Source organism: Coregonus clupeaformis, chromosome 1 (genome assembly GCF_020615455.1).
Source record: "Coregonus clupeaformis isolate EN_2021a chromosome 1, ASM2061545v1, whole genome shotgun sequence".
Lineage (NCBI taxonomy): Eukaryota > Metazoa > Chordata > Actinopteri > Salmoniformes > Salmonidae > Coregonus > Coregonus clupeaformis.
The window spans coordinates 24851926-24871327 of NC_059192.1; the positions used below are offsets into that span (position 1 = coordinate 24851926).

Below are 19402 nucleotides of genomic sequence, written 5' to 3' on the forward strand. Positions count from 1 at the left end.
AATTAAATAAAATCCACCTGTGTGCATGATCTCAGTATATATACACCTGTTCTGAAAGGCCCCAGAGTCTGCAACTGCACTAAGCAAGGGGCACCACCAAGCAAGCGGCACCATGAACACCAAGGAACTCTCCAAACAGGTCAGGGACAAAGTTGTACAGATCAGGGTTGGGTTATAAACAAATATCAGAAACTTAGAACATCCCACGGAGCACCATTAAATCCATTATTAAAAAATGGAAAGATTATGGCACCACAACAAACCTGCCAAGAGAGGGCCGCCCACCAATACTCACGGACCAGGCAAGGCATTAATCAGAGAGGCAACAAAGAGAACAAAGATAACCCTGAAGGAGCTGCACAGCTCCACAGCGGAGATTGGAGTATCTATCCATAGGACCACTTTAAGCCATACACTCCACAGAGCTGGGCTTTACGGAAGAGTGGCCAGAAAAAGGCCATTGCTTAATGAAAAAAATAAGCAAACACGTTTGGTGTTCGCCAAAAGGCATGTGGGAGACTCCCCAAACATATGGAAGAAGGTACTCTGGTCAGTTGAGACTAAAATTGAGCTTTTTGGCCATCAAGGAAAACGCTATGTGTGGCGCAAACCCAACACCAGTCATCACACCGAGAACACCATGGTGGCGGCAGCATCATGCTGTGGGGATGTTTTTCCATCGGCAGGGACTGGGAAACTGGTCAGAATTGAAGGAATGATGGATGGCGCTAAATACAGGGAAATTCTTGAGGGAAACCTGTTTCAGTCTTCCAGAGATTTGAGAATGGGATGACGGTTCACCTTCCAGCAGGACAATGACCCTAAGCATACTGCTAAAGCAACACTTGAGTAGTCTAAGGGGAAACATTTAAATGTCTTGAAATGGCCTAATCAAAGCCCAGACCTCAATCCAATTGAGAATCTGTGGTATGACTTAAAGATTGCTGTACACCAGCGGAACCCATCCAACTTGAAGGAGCTGGAGCAGTTTTGCCTTGAAGAATGGGCAAAAATCCCAGTGGCTAGATGTGCCAAGCTTATAGAGACATACCCCAAGAGACTTGCAGCTGTAATTGCTGCAAAAGGTGGCTCTACAAAGCATTGACTTTGGGGGGGTGAATAGTTATGCACGCTCAAGTTTTCTGTTTTTTTGTCTTATTTCTTGTTTGTTTCACAAGAAAAAATATTTTGCATCTTCAAAGTGGTAGGCATGTTGTGTAAATCAAATGATATAATCCCCCCAAACATTCATTTTAATTCCAGGTTGTAAGGCAACAAAATAGGAAAAATGCCAAGGGGGGTGAATACTTTCGCAATCCACTGTATTAACCAGAAAAATAGTTTACAACCAGAAAATGACGTCATTAAGACGTCCACTACATCAAAAATAATGGTATTTATTTGGCACTCTAAAAAGGAAATGGGAAATTTGGAGGAGCTGTGTCCTCTTTAAATCTATATAATCAAAGTAAACAGGCTTTCAGAATGCCCTGCTGGTCCAATGACTCGAGGACACCAGCAGTAGATGTAACCTTGAACAATTCATTGTATGTTTTAAATGCCAGTGTGAAAGTGGGCTCAGAGTGCAATAAGCGAAAATAGGGCAGATTACCATGGGAGGCCTGAACTTGGCTGGATGTTACCCTGCAGGAAGACTTTCTCACTAAGCCGTTGGGTTGCTGTGTGCGTGTTTGTGTGTGTATGCGTGTGTGTGCATGCGCATGTGTGCGTGCATGGAGAGTGACAGAGTGAAAGAGAGTTTGCCTGGAAAATTACAGGGGTGTTTTTTGCTGTCAAGAAAAGGAAGGGCCCCTTCTCTCTCTCTCTCTCTCTCTCTCTCCATCCATCCCTCCCTCTCTCTCTCTCCACCATCTCACTCTCTCGTTTAGCTCCACTGTAGCTGTCGATGGTAGTCTGCTTGTCTAATGGAAACTAACAACTCTTCCCCATCCTGTCAGCCTATTGTCCTAGTCTATAAGCAGCAAATAGCATCATCATTATTGCATAAGCACAGTATAGTACAGTAACTGATTTTATTCCGTGACTAAATAAATTATTTGTAATATATCCCTCAAAGGAACGTGACAGACTGGAAGAAAACAAGTTTTAAAATGCTCATTATGTGAGAAACGGTATGTTTTGCACGATTAGAAGTAGCCATGGTTGATGAGCGTCGTGACGTAGTTACAACGGTGTGTTCAATTATTAGTGTACGTAGTCCTCTCTCTAAAGTCGTTCCAATTTAATTGTGTTGTTTTTTCAGCCATGATTCTCCATCATTTGTGCAAAAGGAGAATGAACAACAGAGACTGAATGAATATTTATTTTAAATAGATTTGGGGGATGACCTCGTCTCTGGGGGATGAACCCCAGAGCCAGACACAGGGATGGCAGATAGCCCTTTGATGGGCATTTGGCATCAGGACCCCACTGGCTGGGTGTAAAATGCTGTATTCTGATGCTGGGACCCTCAGCTGGTGGCGGTGGGGAGGAAGAGGGGTGACGGCGTAAACTTTTGCTGCAAGTGCGAGACAAGGGCTAAGCAATTATTTAAATACATCTCATGATTTCCCCCATTGGTGAGAATGAGAGCAAGGTGATTATTGAACTGCTATGCCCATAGGTATATTAGGAAGCCTGGTGGAATTACGTTATTCTGCTGTAGCTCATTGGCTAATGGCAACAAGTGACTGTAATTCCGCATGTGGTTAATTGATAGTGAAGGAAGAGTGACCTGACGTTGTCCTGTTGATGATACTATTTGTAAACATAACAAATATAAAGTTCCCACTGTGCCCATGTTAGGAGAAAATTCCATCAACGTTCGACCATGCATACACAGTACATGGTTGCCATGTTCTCAGAATATACAATAGTAGTGTTCTAGACACGTTTTATGGGATGTTGCAAAAACATTCCCATGTGTCCAGTTTTCTGAGGGTTAGGAGAATATTCCATCAATTTCCCACCAAACATACACAGGATATGGTTGCCATGTTCTCACAATATAAGATATTAATGTTCTAGACATGTTTCATGAGAGGGGTATTTTATTAGGATTCCCATTAGCTGTTGTGAAAGCACCTACTCTTCCTGGGGTCCACACAAAACATGACATATTACAGAACATATGTAATGTTTAGAGTGTGCAAAGCTGTCATCAAGGCAAAGGGTGGCTATTTGAAGATCTGAACGTGACTCCTGCAGTAGAGAGAGAGAGAGAGAGAGAGAGAGAGAGAGAGAGAGAGAGAGAGAGAGAGAGAGAGAGAGAGAGAGAGAGAGAGAGAGAGAGAGAGAGAGAGAGAGAGAGAGAGAGAGAGAGAGAGAGAGAGAGAGAGAGAATCCCAAACCTTGCCAACATTGTAATGAAATATTTTTGAGGGGTAGAACGTTTCTTTGGGACCATCAGGCGAGGTCCTGACAACTGATACAGAGAAATCTTCCTGCAACGTTCCCATTAAACGTGTCTAGAACATGAATATCTTATATTCTGAGAACATGGCAACCATGTTCTGTGTATGTTTGGTGGGAAGTTGATGAAATATTCTCCTAACCCTCAGAAAACTGGACACGTTCATGTTCTTGTAACGTTTCCATGAAACGTGTCTAGAACATTAATATTTGAAGTTATGAGAACATGGTAACCACGGTCTGGGTAAGTTCTATTTGACATTAAGGGAATGGTCTCTTGGAAACATTCCTTGCACATCACGGGAACATTACTATGAAAACGTTAGTTAATGACCTAATGAGACTCTTAAGAGAACGTTCTCTAAAGTTGCTGGGTAGCCAACCCCTGAATAAAATCCACACTTTTAGTGACACTTTCAGTTTGAGCGAAGACAAAATGAATTGATCTCAGAGCGACAATATGGTGGATCCTAAGGGATGGCGTCAGCTCTGAAACACTCTTTTGAGGCGCTCTGTCACTGCGATCCTCTGCGTTGAAAGGCTTATTACCCTTTTCCTCATCAAAAGAATGATAAGCACTGGGACGGTGAGTCACCCAAAGAATAATCCTCAAAATAATAGCGATTAAGCCTCTCCTCCAGTTTGCAGTGTGCCATAATTTCTCTACCTCATAAGCTTTTATACCCACTCTATGAAATGGATCATTGCAAGGATCTACACTCCTATCAGCCATGAATATGGTATCTTTCTCTGGGGAAGTCGAAGCCGGGTTTAAAGAGGAAAACTGTTTTACAATCAATTCAATAGATCGCAAAGGGCAACTCTTGTGTAGCATAAAAAATGCATATATATATACATACTTACAGACATACACACAGCAAATATAAGGGTAAGATTAAAAGGCATGTGTAAGATTAAAAGGCATGTGTTAAAAAGCATGATTCAATGCACAGTCGACCAGTTGACAACAAAGACAGCAAAATACTGAGTGTGTGGTTAAAAGTGTCAAATGAAGGCCAAAATGTGGTATAAAAAAGGTAAAATATAAAACTCTACCTTGTAGCCAAAATATTTTTCTGAGCCAAATATAAATGCACACACAGTTGATGTTAGTACCCGCTTCTATGGAGCAAAATATCATAAATTACATTTCTCGCCCTGGTACTTTTTGTGACTTAATGCTTGGAAATTATTGAGATCAATTGCAGATTTATGTGAGAGAGAGAGAGAGAGAGAGAGAGAGAGAGAGAGAGAGAGAGAGAGAGAGAGAGAGAGAGAGAGAGAGAGAGAGAGAGAGAGAGAGAGAGAGAGAGAGAGAGAGAGAGAGAGAGAGAGAGAGAGAGAGAGAGAGAGAGAGAGAGAGAGAGAGAGAGAGAGAGTCAAGGTCCCCAAAAGTCACAACTGATAGGCAGATTAAGCACCCCATTGGAGGTGAAAATGTTCCCTTACTTTCTGCTCTATCACACACACACACACACACACACACACTCACTCACACACACATTCTATTTAATGGATCCTGATTGCTATTAATGTGTGCTGATGGTAATATCTCCAGGGGTAGTGTTCACCTCCATCAAGATCAAAAGGAATATAATTGGCTATTTAAGCCCCATTCACTCTCTCTCTCTCGTATTTATTTTTAGTTATTTATTTAACCTTTATTTAACCAGGTAAGCCAGTTGAGAACAAGTTCTCATTTACAACTGCGACCTGGCCAAGATAAAGCAAAGCAGTGCGATAAAAACAACAACAACACAGTTACATATGGAATAAACAAAAACGTACAGTCAATAACACAATAGAAAATAGAAACTCTATATACAGTGTGTATAAATGTAGTAAGTTATACATTTACATTTACATTTACGTCATTTAGCAGACGCTCTTATCCAGAGCTACTTACAAATAGGTGCATTCACCTAATAGCCAGTGGGATCACCACTTCACAATGTTTTTTGTTTTTTTTGGGGTTGGGGTAAGGGGGGGGTAGAAGGATTACTTTATCCTATCCCAGGTATTCCTTAAAGAGGTGGGTTTCAAATGTCTCTGGAAGGTGGTGAGTGACTCTGCTGTCCTGGCGTCGTGAGGGAGCTTGTTCCACCATTGGGGTGCCAGAGCAGCGAACAGTTTTGACTGGGCTGAGCGGGAACTATGCTTCCGCAGAGGTAGGGGAGCCAGCAGGCCAGAGGTGGATGAACGCAATGCCCTCGTTTGGGTGTAGGGACTGATCAGAGCCTGAAGGTATGGAGGTGCCGTTCCCCTCACAGCTCCGTAGGCAAGCACCATGGTCTTGTAGCAGATGCAAGCTTCAACTGGAAGCCAGTGGAGTGTGCGGAGGAGCGGGGTGACGTGAGAGAACTTGGGAAGGTTGAACACCAGACGGGCTGCGGCATTCTGGATGAGTTGTAGGGGTTTAATGGCACAGGCAGGGAGCCCAGCCAACAGCGAGTTGCAGTAATCCAGACGGGAGATGACAAGTGCCTGGATTAGGACCTGTGCCGCTTCCTGTGTAAGGCAGGGTCGTACTCTTCGAGTTATGGAGGTAAGGCAATAAATAGGCTATAGTGCAAAATAATTACAATTTAGTATTAACACTGGAGAGATAGATGTGCAGAAGATGATGTGCAAATAGAGATACTGGGGTGCAAATGAGCAAAATAAATAACAATGTAAATCACAATATGGGGATGAGGTAGTTGGGTGGGCTAATTACAGATGGGCTGTGTACAGGTACAGTGATCGGTAAGCTGCTCTGACAACTGATGCTTAAAGTTAATGAGGGAGATAAGTGTCTCCAGCTTCAGAGATTTTTGTAGTTCGTTCTAGTCATTTGCAGCAGAGAACTGGAAGGAATGGCGGCCAAAGGAGGTGTTGGCTTTGGGGATGACCAGTGAGATATACCTGCTGGAGCGCATACTACGGGTGGGTGTTGCTATGGTGAACAATGAGCTAAGTTAAGGCGGGGATTTGCCTAGAAGTGATTTATAGATGACCTGGAGCCAGTGACGAATATGTAGTGAGGGCCAGCCAACGAGAGCATACAGGTCACAATGGTGGGTAGTATATGGGGCTTTGGTGACAAAACGGATGGCACTGTGATAGACTACATCCAATTTGCTGAGTTGAGTGTTGGAAGCTATTTTGTCAATGACATCGCCGAAGTCAAGGATCGGTAGGATAGTCAGTTTTACGAGGGCATGTTTAGCAGCATGAGTGAAGGAGGCTTTGTTGCGAAACAGGAAGCTGATTCTAGATTTAACTTTGGATTGGAGATGCTTAATGTGAGTCTGGAAGGAGAGTTTACGATCTAACCAGACACCTAGGTATTTGTAGTTGTCCACATATTCTAAGTCAGACCCGCCGAGAGTAGTGATTCTAGTCGAGCGGGCGGGTGCAAGCAGCGTTTGATTGATTTAGTTTTACTAACGTTTAAGAGCAGTTGGAGGCCACAGAAGGAGTGGTGTATGGCATTGAAGCTCGTTTGGAGGTTTGTTAACACAGTGTCCAATGAAGGACCAGATGTATACAAAATGGTGTCGTCTGCGTAGAGGTGGATCTGAGAGTCACCAGCAGCAACAGCGACATCATTGATATACACAGAAAAGTCGAGTCGGCCCGAGAATTGAACCCTGTGGCACCCCAAAGAGACTGCCAGAGGTCCAGACAACAGGCCCTCCGATTTGACACATTGAACTCTATCTGAAAAGTAGTTGGTGAACCAGGCGAGGCAGTCAGTTGAGAAACCAAGGATATTTAGTCTGCCAATAAGAATGCGGTGATTGACAGAGTCAAAATCCTTGGCCAGGTCGATGAAGACGGCTGCACAGTACTGTCTTTTATCAATTGCGGTTATTATATAGTTTAGGAACTTGAGCGTGGCTGAGGTGCACCCATGACCAGCTTGGAAACCAGATTGCATAGCGGTGAAGGTACGGTGGGATTCGAAGTGGTCGGTGATCTGTTTGTTAACTTGGCCTTCAAATACTTTCGAAAGGCAGGGTAGGATGGATATAGGTCTGTAACAGTTTGGATCTAGTGTGTTGAAGAGGGGGATGACCGCGGCAGCTTTCCAATCTCTGGGAATCTCAGACGATACGAAAGAGAGGTTGAACAGGCTAGTAATAGGGGTTGCGACAATTTCGGCTGCTAATTTTAGAAAGAAAGGGTCCAGATTGTCTAGCCCAGCTGATTTGTAGGGGTCCAGATTTATGCAGCTCTTTCAGGACATCAGCTATCTGAATTTGGGTGAAGGAGAAGCGGGGGGGTGGGGGCATGGGCAAGTTGCAGCGGAGGGTGCAGAGCTGGTGGCCGTGGTAGGGGTAGCCAGGTGGAAAGCATGGCCAGCCGTAGCAAAATGCTTATTGAAATTCTCGATTATCGTAGATTTATCGGTGGTGTCCCAAAACCTTTTGGAGTTAGTGCTACAGGATGCAAATTTCTGTTTGAAAAAGCTAGCCTTTGCTTTCCTAACTGATGTGTATATTGGTTCCTGACTTCCCTGAAAAGTTGCATATCGCGGGGGCTGTTCGATGCTAATGCAGTACGCCACAGGATGTTTTTGTGCTGGTCAAGGGCAGTCAAGTCTGGGGTGAACCAGGGGCTATATCTGTTCTTAGTTCTGAATTTTTTGAATGGGGCATGCTTATTTAAGATGGAGAGGAAAGCACTTTTGAAGAACATCAAGGCATCCTCTACTGACGGAATGAGGTCAACATCCATCCAGGATACCCGGGCCAGGTCAATTAGAAAGGCCTGCTCGCTGAAGTGTTTTAGTGAGCGTTTGACAGTGATGAGGGGTGGTTGTTTGACCGCGGACCCATTACGGACACAGGCAATGAGGCAGTGATTGCTGAGATCCAGGTTGAAGACAGCGAAGGTGTATTTAGAGGGTAAATTAGTCAGGATGATATCTATGAGCGTGCCCATGTTTACGGATTTAGGGTGGTACCTGGTAGGTTCCTTGATAATTTGTGTGAGATTGAGGGCATCTAGTTTAGATTGTAGGACGGCCGGGGTGTTAAGCATATACCAGTTTAGGTCACCAAGCAGTACGAACTCTGAGGATAGATCGGGGGCAAGCAATTCACATATGGTGTCCAGGGCACAACTGGGGGCTGAGGGGGGTCTGTAGCAAGCGGCAACAGTGAGAGACTTATTTCTGGAAAGGTGGATTTTTAGATGTAGAAGCTCAAACTGTTTGGGCACAGACCTGGATAGTATGATAGAGCTCTGCAGGCATCTCTACAGTAGATTGCAACTCCGCCCCCTTTGGCAGTTCTATCTAGACGGATAATGTTGTAGTTCGGGATGGACATTTCTGAATTTTTGGTGGCCTTCCTAAGCCAGGATTCAGACACTGCTAGAACATCAGGGTTGGCAGAGTGTGCTAACGCAGTGAATAACTCAAACTTTGGGAGGAGGCTTCTGATGTTAACATGCAAGAAACCAAGGCTTTTACGGTTACAGAAGTCAACAAATGATAGCGCCTGGGGAGTAGGAGTGATACTGTGGGCTACAGGGCCTGGGTTAACCTCGACATTACCAGAGGAACAGAGGAGGAATAGAATAAGTATACGGCTAAAGGCTTTAAGAACTGGTCTTCTAGTGCGTTGGGTACAGAGAATAAACGGGGCAGATTTCCGGGCGTTGTAGAATAGATTCAGGGCGTTATGTACAGACAAGGATATGGAAGGATATGAGTACAGTGGAGGTCCTCTGTAGCTCAATTGGTAGAGCATGGCTCTTGTAACGCCAGGGTAGTGGGTTCGAACCCCGGGACCACCCATACGTAAAAATCTATGCACACATGACTGTAAGTCGCTTTGGATAAAAGCGTCTGCTAAATGGCATATTATTATTATTATTATTATTATTATTATTATTATTAGGTACACCTAAGCAGTTGGTAACAATGAAAGAGATAGCATCACTGGAGGTACCGATTGAGCCGGACTCCGCATGTATGGGGGGTGGGACAAAGAAGCTATCTGCGGCAGGTTGAGCGGGACTGGGGACAACTGATAATGGCGATGAAAGTTTGGGCTGAGGCTAAACAAATAAACAGGATGGGGTACCGTGTAAAGGAACAGTCCAGCGGGCATCAGATGTGTAGCTGAGTGATCATAAGGTCCAGTGAACAGCAATAGGTAAGTCCGGGAGCAGTTCGTAGGCTACTACAGCACAGGCGAGCAGGAGGCACGGCTGTTGATTGCGCGTGCTAGCGGGCCGGTGCTAGCAGATGGATCTTCGTGGTCGTCGCAACGGGAAGCCTGTTGAAACCACATCAGACGATTACGTCGGCAGACCAGTCGTGATGGATCGGCGGGGCTCCGTGTCGATCCTGGCTCGAGGCTAGCTCAATGCTAACTGGTGCTAGCTTTGGGACAAGTGGTGATTAGCCAACAACAACATCCATTCGGTTGCAGCTAGCTAGTTGTGATCATCCGGTGTTAAGGTCCAGTGATTCAGTGATTCCGGCAGAAAATCCTAAATGCTCTGGGTCGATAGCACGCTGTGCAGACTGGCCGATAATTGTCCAGGCTAGAGCTGGCTGGTAGGTAGTGCAGGCCACGGACAGTGGTGAAGACCGCTAACGGTGGCTAATAGCAATAGCTAATAGCAAGTAGCTAGTTAGCTGGCTAGTTTCAGCTGTGGGTTCTTGATAAAAGGTATGAAGAAATAATAGAATCCTTTCCACATTGGGTGAGGCGGGTTGCAGGAAAGTATATTTAGTTAAGGATGGAAAGTGAGATAGAGAAATATATACGAAAAAAGACAAAAAAACTGGCTATTCACACGAGGACACAACAGAATACAGGACCGCACTGCTATGCCATCTCTCTTTTCCCTCTCTCTCTCTCTTCCCTCTCTCTCTCTGCTGACCAACCTCCTATAGCTGTACCACAATAGAAATGTGTGTGCCAGCTGCAGTACTCCAAACTTGATTTGGATTAAGTGCTGTCCTTAATCCTTAAAATGTTCTGGTTATTTTTGGACAATTTTGCACATTGAGAGTTCTGCTTACTAGACAGAAGGACAGAAATGTGTAGATTGAAGTACTCAGTATGGCAGTAGGGATTGGCACGGTTATTCGAATATCCGAACAGACATTAGTATCCAATTACTTGGGAGAGTATTCATTTCTGAGAGAAAGGTTTTAAAGGCTTTGTCTAAAATTCAATCAAATGATCTGTGACATTGCTAGATAGCTTACAAGGATAGACCATTACATTCAAAATTGTAATAAAACAACTGTTTTATGACAGTTTTTATGAGTGCGTCCCTTAAAAAAGACACCCCGGTAGCCTACACCCAATACCTCAAGTTGTTGTTATTGTCGGTCAATCAAAGCAGCGCTACAGTCAGAGGCTCCATTTATTTATTTTTTACCTTTATTTAACTAGGCAAGTCAGTTAAGAACAAATTATTATTTACAATGACGGCCTACACCGGCCAAACCCGGACGACACTGGGCCAATTGTGCGGCGCCCTATGGGACTCCAAATCACGGCCAGTTGTGATACAGCCTCAAGCACTGAGATGCAGTGCCTTAGACCACTGCGCCACTCGGGAGCCATCCATGTGTAGCAAGTGAAGTGAGATTTAAAATTATGGAATTAAGTTGGCTAAATGAGAAGGAGTAGGCTATAATGATCAACCAACAGGTAAGCTGTTGTTTCATATGAATCGAGTTGTTTTAGACAAGGATGGGAAGTGCAGCAAAATAGCCTAAATTAGCTGGCTCCTGTAGCTAGCTAGCTTCTTTACAACAATTTGATGCGGTCAAGACAGGCACTACCAGATGGTATGACAGATAACCTATTTGTCACAGCGACGTGTATGCGGTAGGCGAAGTCAAGAGCAGGACACCGAGCTACTGGCAGAAACTTTACTGGATGCAGTTCAAATACAAAGTACAAAGGCAACCTCAATCAGAGAGGAAATAATATGACCCGCACACATGGGCAACTGCCGCAAAGACCAAAACAATTACGCACAATACACAATGAGAAACAGAGGGTTATAAAGGGAACACAATAAAACATCATGGGAAACAGGTGTAAACAATAAAGACCAAACAAGACAAACACAGAAACATCGATCGGCAGCAGCTAGTACTCCGGGGACGACGAACGCCGAAGCCTGCCCGAGCAAGGAGGAGGAGCAGCCTCGGCTGAATCCGTGACACTATTGCAGCACCAAGTTTGTCTAACTAGCGTGAGTCGGTTTGGCTTCTCTCTTGCCCTCTCTCTCTCTTTCTCTCTCCCTCCGTGCCACACTGACTGTCACACACACCGGCCCCTGAAAGCGGAGCGCATCGCACCGGTTCTCTCTCAAGTCTCCATTGAAGTTTAAAAATTATATATTTTCTTTAAGACATTTGTATTTTGACTATCTGGATATCCGAAAAATTATCATGATATTATTCGAATAGCAAAATAATTTAAAATTCTCATCCCTATATGGCAGTCAGAATTTATTTCAAGGAGAGGTGTGGCTTTGTATTCATTTCCAATGAAAAGGTCCACAAGATGTCAGTCTGAGTGCACAAGGATGATAGGTAGTCATAGTCTACCAAGTAGCTTGGGAGGTGTGTTGATCACCTCCAGTTGACACCGCCAATACAGCAAAGAGTTGTCGGTGACAATTGAATTCCAGTCTTAGCCCATTGTCTTACGCCAGACAGTATGTCAGGTAGAATTGACAACACCTGTTGGAAGACAATGGATTTTCAGCATCTGTATGTCCTCCACCCACCCTCTACAGGTACACTGTCCCAGGTCAACCCCCTCCTGGCCTCCCTGTCCCTCCCGGGACGGCCCCTCCAGACCCAGCTGGACATCAAGCACTTCCTGCCGCTCCACGTCAATGCCTCCTCCTCCTCCCCCCTCAACCTCTTCCCCAACTTCAACAGGGTGAGCTGCTCTCACACACATGCATGTATACAGGCATGCACACACTAGGGTTGGGAGGTATCCAGATTTTCATACCGTCATACCGTTTCTGTACCATACCGGGGTATATGGTATTACAGAGTGTGCACACAAGGGGCGCACAAATGGGAGGGCGCACAAATATATTTAGGCAACAGGGATCTTGATCCAGGAGGGGATTGCATATATCTGCTGTAACCAAGAAGCTTGATCTTGACATCTAGCCACATAGTTAGCAAGTTAGCAAACCAAATGCATAGCTGGAACCCAGAGCTGGATATCATTTATTTGACACATCTTTGATTTCTTATAGTTCTACTTAATTTATAATTATAAGCAGTGGCGTCGCACGCACCCCCGCAGCCTCAGCGAGGGAATTGAAAATCATATCGTCGGTATTTCAAAATACCCCGATATACGGTATAAACGGTATATCGCCAAAGCCTAGCACACACACACACACACACACACACTGTTCGGGAGTATGTCCAGTTCCTGTCTTATTACCTGTTCCCTTATGTACTTGATGACATGTACAGTTGAAGTCGGAAGTTTACATACACCTTAGCCAAATACATTTAAACTCAGTTTTTCACAATTCCTGACATTTAATCCTAGTAAAAATTCCCTGTCTTAGGTCAGTTAGGTTCACCACTTTATTTTAAGAATGTGAAATGTCAGAATAATAGTAGAGAGAATTATTTATTTCAGCTTTTATTTCTTTCATCACATTCCCAGTGGGTCAGAAGTTTACATACACTCAATTAGTATTTGGTAGCATTGCCTTTAAATTGTTTAACTTGGGTCAAACGTTTCGGGTAGCCTTCCACAAGATTCCCACAATAAGTTGGGTGAATTTTGGCCCATTCCTCCTGACAGAACTGGTGTAACTGAGTCAGGTTTGTAGGCCTCTTTGCTCGCACACACTTTTTCAGTTCTGCCCACAAATCTTCTATAGGATTGAGGTCAGGGCTTTGTGATGGCCACTCCAATACCTTGACTTTGTTGTCCTTAAGCCATTTTGCTACAACTTTGGAAGTATGCTTGGGGTCATTGTCCATTTGGAAGACCCATTTGGGACCAAGCTTTAACTTCCTGGCTGATGTCTTGAGATGTTGCTTCAATATATCCACATAATTTTCCTTCCTCATGATGCCATCTATTTTGTGAAGTGCACCAGTCCCTCCTGCAGCAAAGCACCCCCACAGCATGATGCTGCCACCCCCGTGCTTCACAGTTGGGATGGTGATTTTCGGCTTGCAAGCAGCTCCCTTTTTCCTCCAAACATAACGATGGTCATTATGGCCAAACAGTTCTATTTTTGTTTCATCAGACCAGAGGACATTTTATCAAAAAGTACAGTCTTTGTCCCCATGTGTAGTTGCAAACCGTAGTCTGGCTTTTTTATGGCGGTTTTGGAGCAGTGGCTTCTTCCTTGCTGAGCTGCCTTTCAGGTTATGTCGATATAGGACTGGTTTTACTGTAGATATAGATACTTTTGTACCTGTTTCCTCCAGCATCTTCACAAGGTCCTTTGCTGTTGTTCTGGGATTGATTTGCACTTTTCGCACCAAAGTACGTTCATCTCTAGGAGACAGAACGTGTCTCCTTCCTGAGCGGTATGACGGCTGCGTGGTCCCATGGTGTTTATACTTGCGTACTATTGTTTGTACAAATGAACGTGGTACCTTCAGGCATTTGGAAATTGCTCCCAAGGATGAACCAGACTTGTGGAGGTCTACAATTTTATTTCTGAAGTCTTGGCTGATTTCTTTTGATTTTCCCATGATGTCAAGCAAAGAGGCACTGAGTTTGAAGGTAGGCCTTGAAATACATCCACAGGTACACCTCCAATTGACTCAAATGATGTCAGTTAGCCTATCAGAAGCTTCTAAAGCCATTTTCTGGAATTTTCCAAGCTGTTTAAAGGCACAGTCAACTTAGTGAATACATGCTCAACTTCAGTCCTGGAGGGCAGCAGTGTTGGTTGGCTGTCTTCTTATGTCCTTGCCATACAATATCAGACCAAATTAATTGTTGGAAAATGTCTTGCCAATCAAGAAATCAGCAGGACTCGCGTTGTGTAACCCTCCCTGACCTTGTAGTTCAGGGGTGGTCATGGACAACAACCCTCCTGAGGAGCTATACCCCCCTGCAGGCTTTTGCTCCAGCCCTGCTCAAACACACCTGATTATACTAATCAGCTGCTCCTCAAGACCTTGATTAGGGTCATGTTCATTAGGCCCCAAACGGAATCAAACCGACTGAAACAGGGAATACCTGGACCTGCACTAATTTTCACTTTCCGTTGTGAAGCATTCTAAAGGTTTTCCGTTGCGTGCCCTGATGAACATGAGCCAGGTATGTTAGAGCAAAGGCCTACAGGAGAGTAGCTCCCCAGGAGGGTTGGTTGACCGCCCCTGTAATAGTTAGACACAACTAAATCTGAGTAATGTTTGGGTTTAGTCTGGCTTGTTTTGTGTGCGACAGATGGACCCGGTCCAGAAGGCGGTTATCAACCACACGTTCGGCGTGGCACCGCCCAAGAGGAAACAGATAATCTCCTGCAACATATGTCACCTCCGCTTCAACTCCACCGTAAGTCAGTCAATTCCGTTACAACGATAATACAGGCTGAAGCTATCCTCCTCTCTGTCAGATCGTTCATCACTCTGACGGTGTGTGTGTGTGCGTGTGCGTGTGCATGTGTGCGCATGCGTTCTCCTGTTCCTCTATCTCTGTGAAAGTTGTGAGCCTTTCTCCGCCTATCAGCCAGAAAAAGCAGTAAACCCAGACACCCTCTCTCTGCTGGCATCCAAATCCACACATAGAAGAACCATCGCAGTCCACACTCACAAAAACTGACACTCACACTCACACTCACTGAGCACACACACACACTCACTGAGCACACAGAGACTCATGAACACAGAGGCAATGCTCAATACATCTGTGGACTGGTCCATTCACGAGAACTAATTAAATTTTTGGGGCTCAAGCTATGCTTATCAAGGAATTGAAGAACTGCTTGATGGGGCTATTATGTACTGTATATATACAGTGCATTCGGAAAGTATTCAGACCCCTTGACTTTTTCCACATTTTGTTACATTACAGCCTTATTCTAAAATTGATTACATTCTTTTCCCCCCTCATCAATCTACACACAATACCCCATAATGACAAAGCGAAAACAGGTTTTTAGAATTTTTTGCACATTTATTACAATTAGAAAAACTGAAATACGTTATTTACATAAATATTCAGACCATTTGCTATGAGACTTGAAATTGAGCTCAGGTGCATCTTGTTTCCATTGATCATCCTTGACATGTTTCTACAACATGATTGGAGTCCACCTGTGGTAAATTCAATTGATTGGACATGATTTGGAAAGGCACACACCTGTCTATATAAGGTCACACAGTTGACAGTGCATGTCAGAGCAAAAACCAAGCCATGAGGTCGAAGAAATTGTCTGTAGAGCTCAGACACAGGATTGTTTCGAGGCACAGATCTGGGGAAGGGTACCAAAACATTTATGCAGTATTGAAGGTCCCCAAGAACACAGTGGCCTCCCTCATTCTTAAATGGAAGAAGTTTGGAACCACCAAGACTCTTCCTAGAGCTGGCCGCCCAGCCAAACTGAGCAATCGGATGAGAAGGGCCTTGCTCAGGGAGGTGACCAAGAACCCATTGGTCACTCTGACAGAGCTCCAGAGTTCCTCTGTGGAGATGGGAGAACCTTCCAGAAGGACAACCATCTCTGCAGCACTCCACCAATCAGGCTTTTATGGTAGAGTGGCCAGATGGAAGCCACTCCTCAGTAAAAGGCACATGACAGCCCGCTTGGAGTTTGCCAAAAGGCACCTAAAGGACTCTCAGACCATGAGAAACAAGATTCTCTGGTCTGATGAAACCAAGATTGAACTCTTTGGCCTGAATGCCAAGCGTCACGTCTAGAGGAAACCTGGCACGATCCCTACAGTGAAGCATGGTGGTGGCAGCATCATGCTGTGGGGATATTTTTCAGCGGCAGGGACCGGGAGACTAGTCAGGAACGAGGGAAAGATGAACAGAGCAAAGTACAGACAGATCCTTGATGAAAACCTGCTGCAGAGCGCTCACGACCTCAGACTGGGGTGAAGGTTCACCTTCCAACAGGACAACGACCCTAAGCACACAGCCAAGACAACGCAGGAGTGGCTTCGGGACAAGTCTCTGAAAATAGCTGTGCAGCGATGCTCCGCATCCAACCTGACATAGCTTGAGAGGATCTGCAGAGAAGAATGGGATAAACTCCCCAAATACAGGTGTGCCAAGCTTGTAGCGTTATACCCAAGAAGACTCAAGGCTGTAATCGCTGCCAAAGGTGCTTCAACAAAGTACTGAGTAAAGGGTCTGAATACTTATGTAAATGTAATATTTCAGTTTTTTATTTTTAATAAATTTGCAATAATAAAAAATAAAAAACAGTTTTTGCTTTGTCATTATGGTGTATTGTGTGTAGATTGATGGGAGGAAAAAAACGATTTAATCCATTTGAGAATAAGGCTGTAACGTATCAAAATGTGGATAAAGTCAAGGGGTCTGAATACTTTCCGAATGCGCTGTATAAACTGTGTAACTAGTTACCAAGTTGTTTGCCAAAATCCTTTCCCCTTTCCTCATTTCTTGTCACTTTTGGTTGCTGTTCTGATGCTGAGATCCAGAGATCTCATCTCCTCTCATACTGTTTCTTTGTCTACTCTATGACCAGAACCAGGCTGAGGCTCACTACAAGGGCCACAAACACGCACGCAAGCTGAAAGCCATGGACGCCCAGAGGAACCGTCAGAGGGGCCAGGGCTCCATGGCAGGGAGGGAGAGAGACAGGGAGAGGGGGAAGACTGGAGTGTCAAAGGCCCTACCAGCACTGATGGACCCCAGCCTCACAGAGGGAACAGGTAAAATACCAGGTCTGGAAAAAAAAGTTCCACTCTCGCCTGCTCTCCTCCTTCCTTTGAAGTAAGGGTTGAGATCTGATTGCCATCAGCAGTTAGGATTCATGTCAGATCAGTGATCATAGCAAGGAACATGCATGCGGAGGATGTGGTATTGACGTGTTGGAGCAGAGCTGTTGTTGTAAGCTATCCTGGAATCCACATTGAATATTGTTCTGTTTCGCCATTGTTTCAATTCATTGAATAAGTGTGGATTCCAGGTTAATTGTAACCTTGTTTTCTGTCCGCAAAACAGTTCTCACAGCAAAGAAACTTGCCAGTTTAGGTAGACAAGACAGCTACTCTTAATCCAAGTTTGGAATGCTACTGCTAGGGATTGCATTGCATGCAACCCATCTTCACGACACTTGTGTTGAATCCGCTTTAAAGATCACAGATTTCTCACAGACATCGTAAAAACCTAAGTTACGGTAGGAGATCATTCCTGCTAAAAATATTGATAATTTTAGTGCTGTTTTGTGGACAGAAAATGTCGGCCATGCCGTTTACCAATCAGAACAGTATCTTTGTCTTGTCATTTGTCAAGCCATTTTTCTCATCTGAAAATAACCCCATCTCCTGTCGCTCCTTCCTTCGCTGTATTTACAAGACTCATCTTCTTTTTCTATCGATTCTCTCCTTTGTTCACCATATTTCAATTCCATTTAACGACATAATGATAGAGCCTTTATATCCAGGGTAACCATGGCAATTGATTGATGGAGAGAAAGGGAGAGGGAGAGAGAAAAAGGGAGAGAGAGAAAAAGGGAGAGAGAGAAAGGGAGAGAGAGTGAGAGAAAGGTGAGATTATTGATTTATTACAAACATTCTAGTATACAGTGCCTTGCAAAAGTATTCATCCCCCTTGGCGTTTTTCCTATTTTGTTGCATTACAACCTGTAATTTAAATGGATTTTTATTTGGATTTCCAAATTGGTGAAGTGTAATGAAAAAAAAACTTGTTTTAAAGAATTCAAAAAAATAAATAACGGAAAAGTGGTGCGTGCATATATAATCACCCCCTTTGCTATGAAGCCCCTAAATAAGATCTGGTGCAACCAATTACCTTCAGAAGTCACATAATTAGTTAAATAACATGATCTCAGTATATATACACCTGTTCTGAAAGGCCCCAGAGTCTGCAGCACCACTAAACAAGGGGCACCACCAATCAAGCGGCACCATGAAGACCAAGGAGCTCTCCAAACAGGTCAGGGACAAAGTTGTGGAGAAGTACAGATCAGGGTTGGGTTATAAAAATATATCAGAAACTTTGAACATCCCACAGAGCACCATTAAATCCATTATTAAAAAATGGAAAGAATATGGAACCACAACAAACCTGCCAAGAGAGGGCCGCCCACCAAAACTCACAGACCAGGCAAGGAGGGCATTAATCAGAAAGGCAACAAAGAGACCAAAAATAACCCTGAAGGAGCTGAAAAGCTCCACAGCGGAGATTGGAGTATCTGTCCATAGGACCACTTTAAGCCATACACTCCACAGAGCTGAGCTTTACGGAAGAGTGGCCAGAAAAATGGCATTGCTTAAAGAAAAAAATAAGCAAACACGTTTGGTGTTCGCCAAAAGGCATGTGGGAGACTCACCAAACATATGGAGGAAGGTACTCTGGTCAGATCAAGGAAAACGCTATGTCTGGTGCAAACCCAACACCTCTCATCACCCTGAGAACACCATCCCCACAGTGAAGCATGGTGGTGGCAGCATCATGCTGTGGGGATGTTTTTCGTCAGCAGGGACCGTGAAACTGGTCAGAATTGAAGGAATGATGGATGGCGCTAAATACAGGGAAATTCTTCAGGGAAACCTGTTTCAGTCTTCCAGAGATTTGAGAATGGGATGGAGGTTCACCTTCCAGCAGGACAATGACCCTAAGCATACTAAAGCAACACTCAAGTGATTTCAGGGGAAACATTTAAATGTCTTGGAATGGCCTAGTCAAAGCCCAGACCTCAATCCAATTGTACACCAGCGGAACCCATCCAACTTGAAGGAGCTGGAGCAGTTTTGCCTTGAAGAATGGGCAACAATCCCAGTGGCTAGATGTGCCAA

The 19402-nt window shown here is 44.3% G+C and overlaps 1 protein-coding gene across 3 annotated transcripts in view; it reads left to right on the forward strand.

The window, feature by feature from the left end:
* Positions 1-19402, forward strand: part of LOC121559413 (zinc finger protein 385C-like) — a 125949-nt gene that overhangs the window by 98572 nt on the left and 7975 nt on the right. For 2 of the 3 annotated variants that reach the window (XM_041872672.2, XM_041872757.2), the window contains 3 exons: positions 12181-12329; positions 14814-14945; positions 17107-17293. In XM_041872672.2, the coding sequence (XP_041728606.1) occupies positions 12181-12329; positions 14814-14945; positions 17107-17293 (468 nt within the window). The remainder of the gene's footprint in view (positions 1-12180; positions 12330-14813; positions 14946-17106; positions 17294-19402) is intronic. The other variant, XM_041872734.2, reaches the window with a different exon arrangement.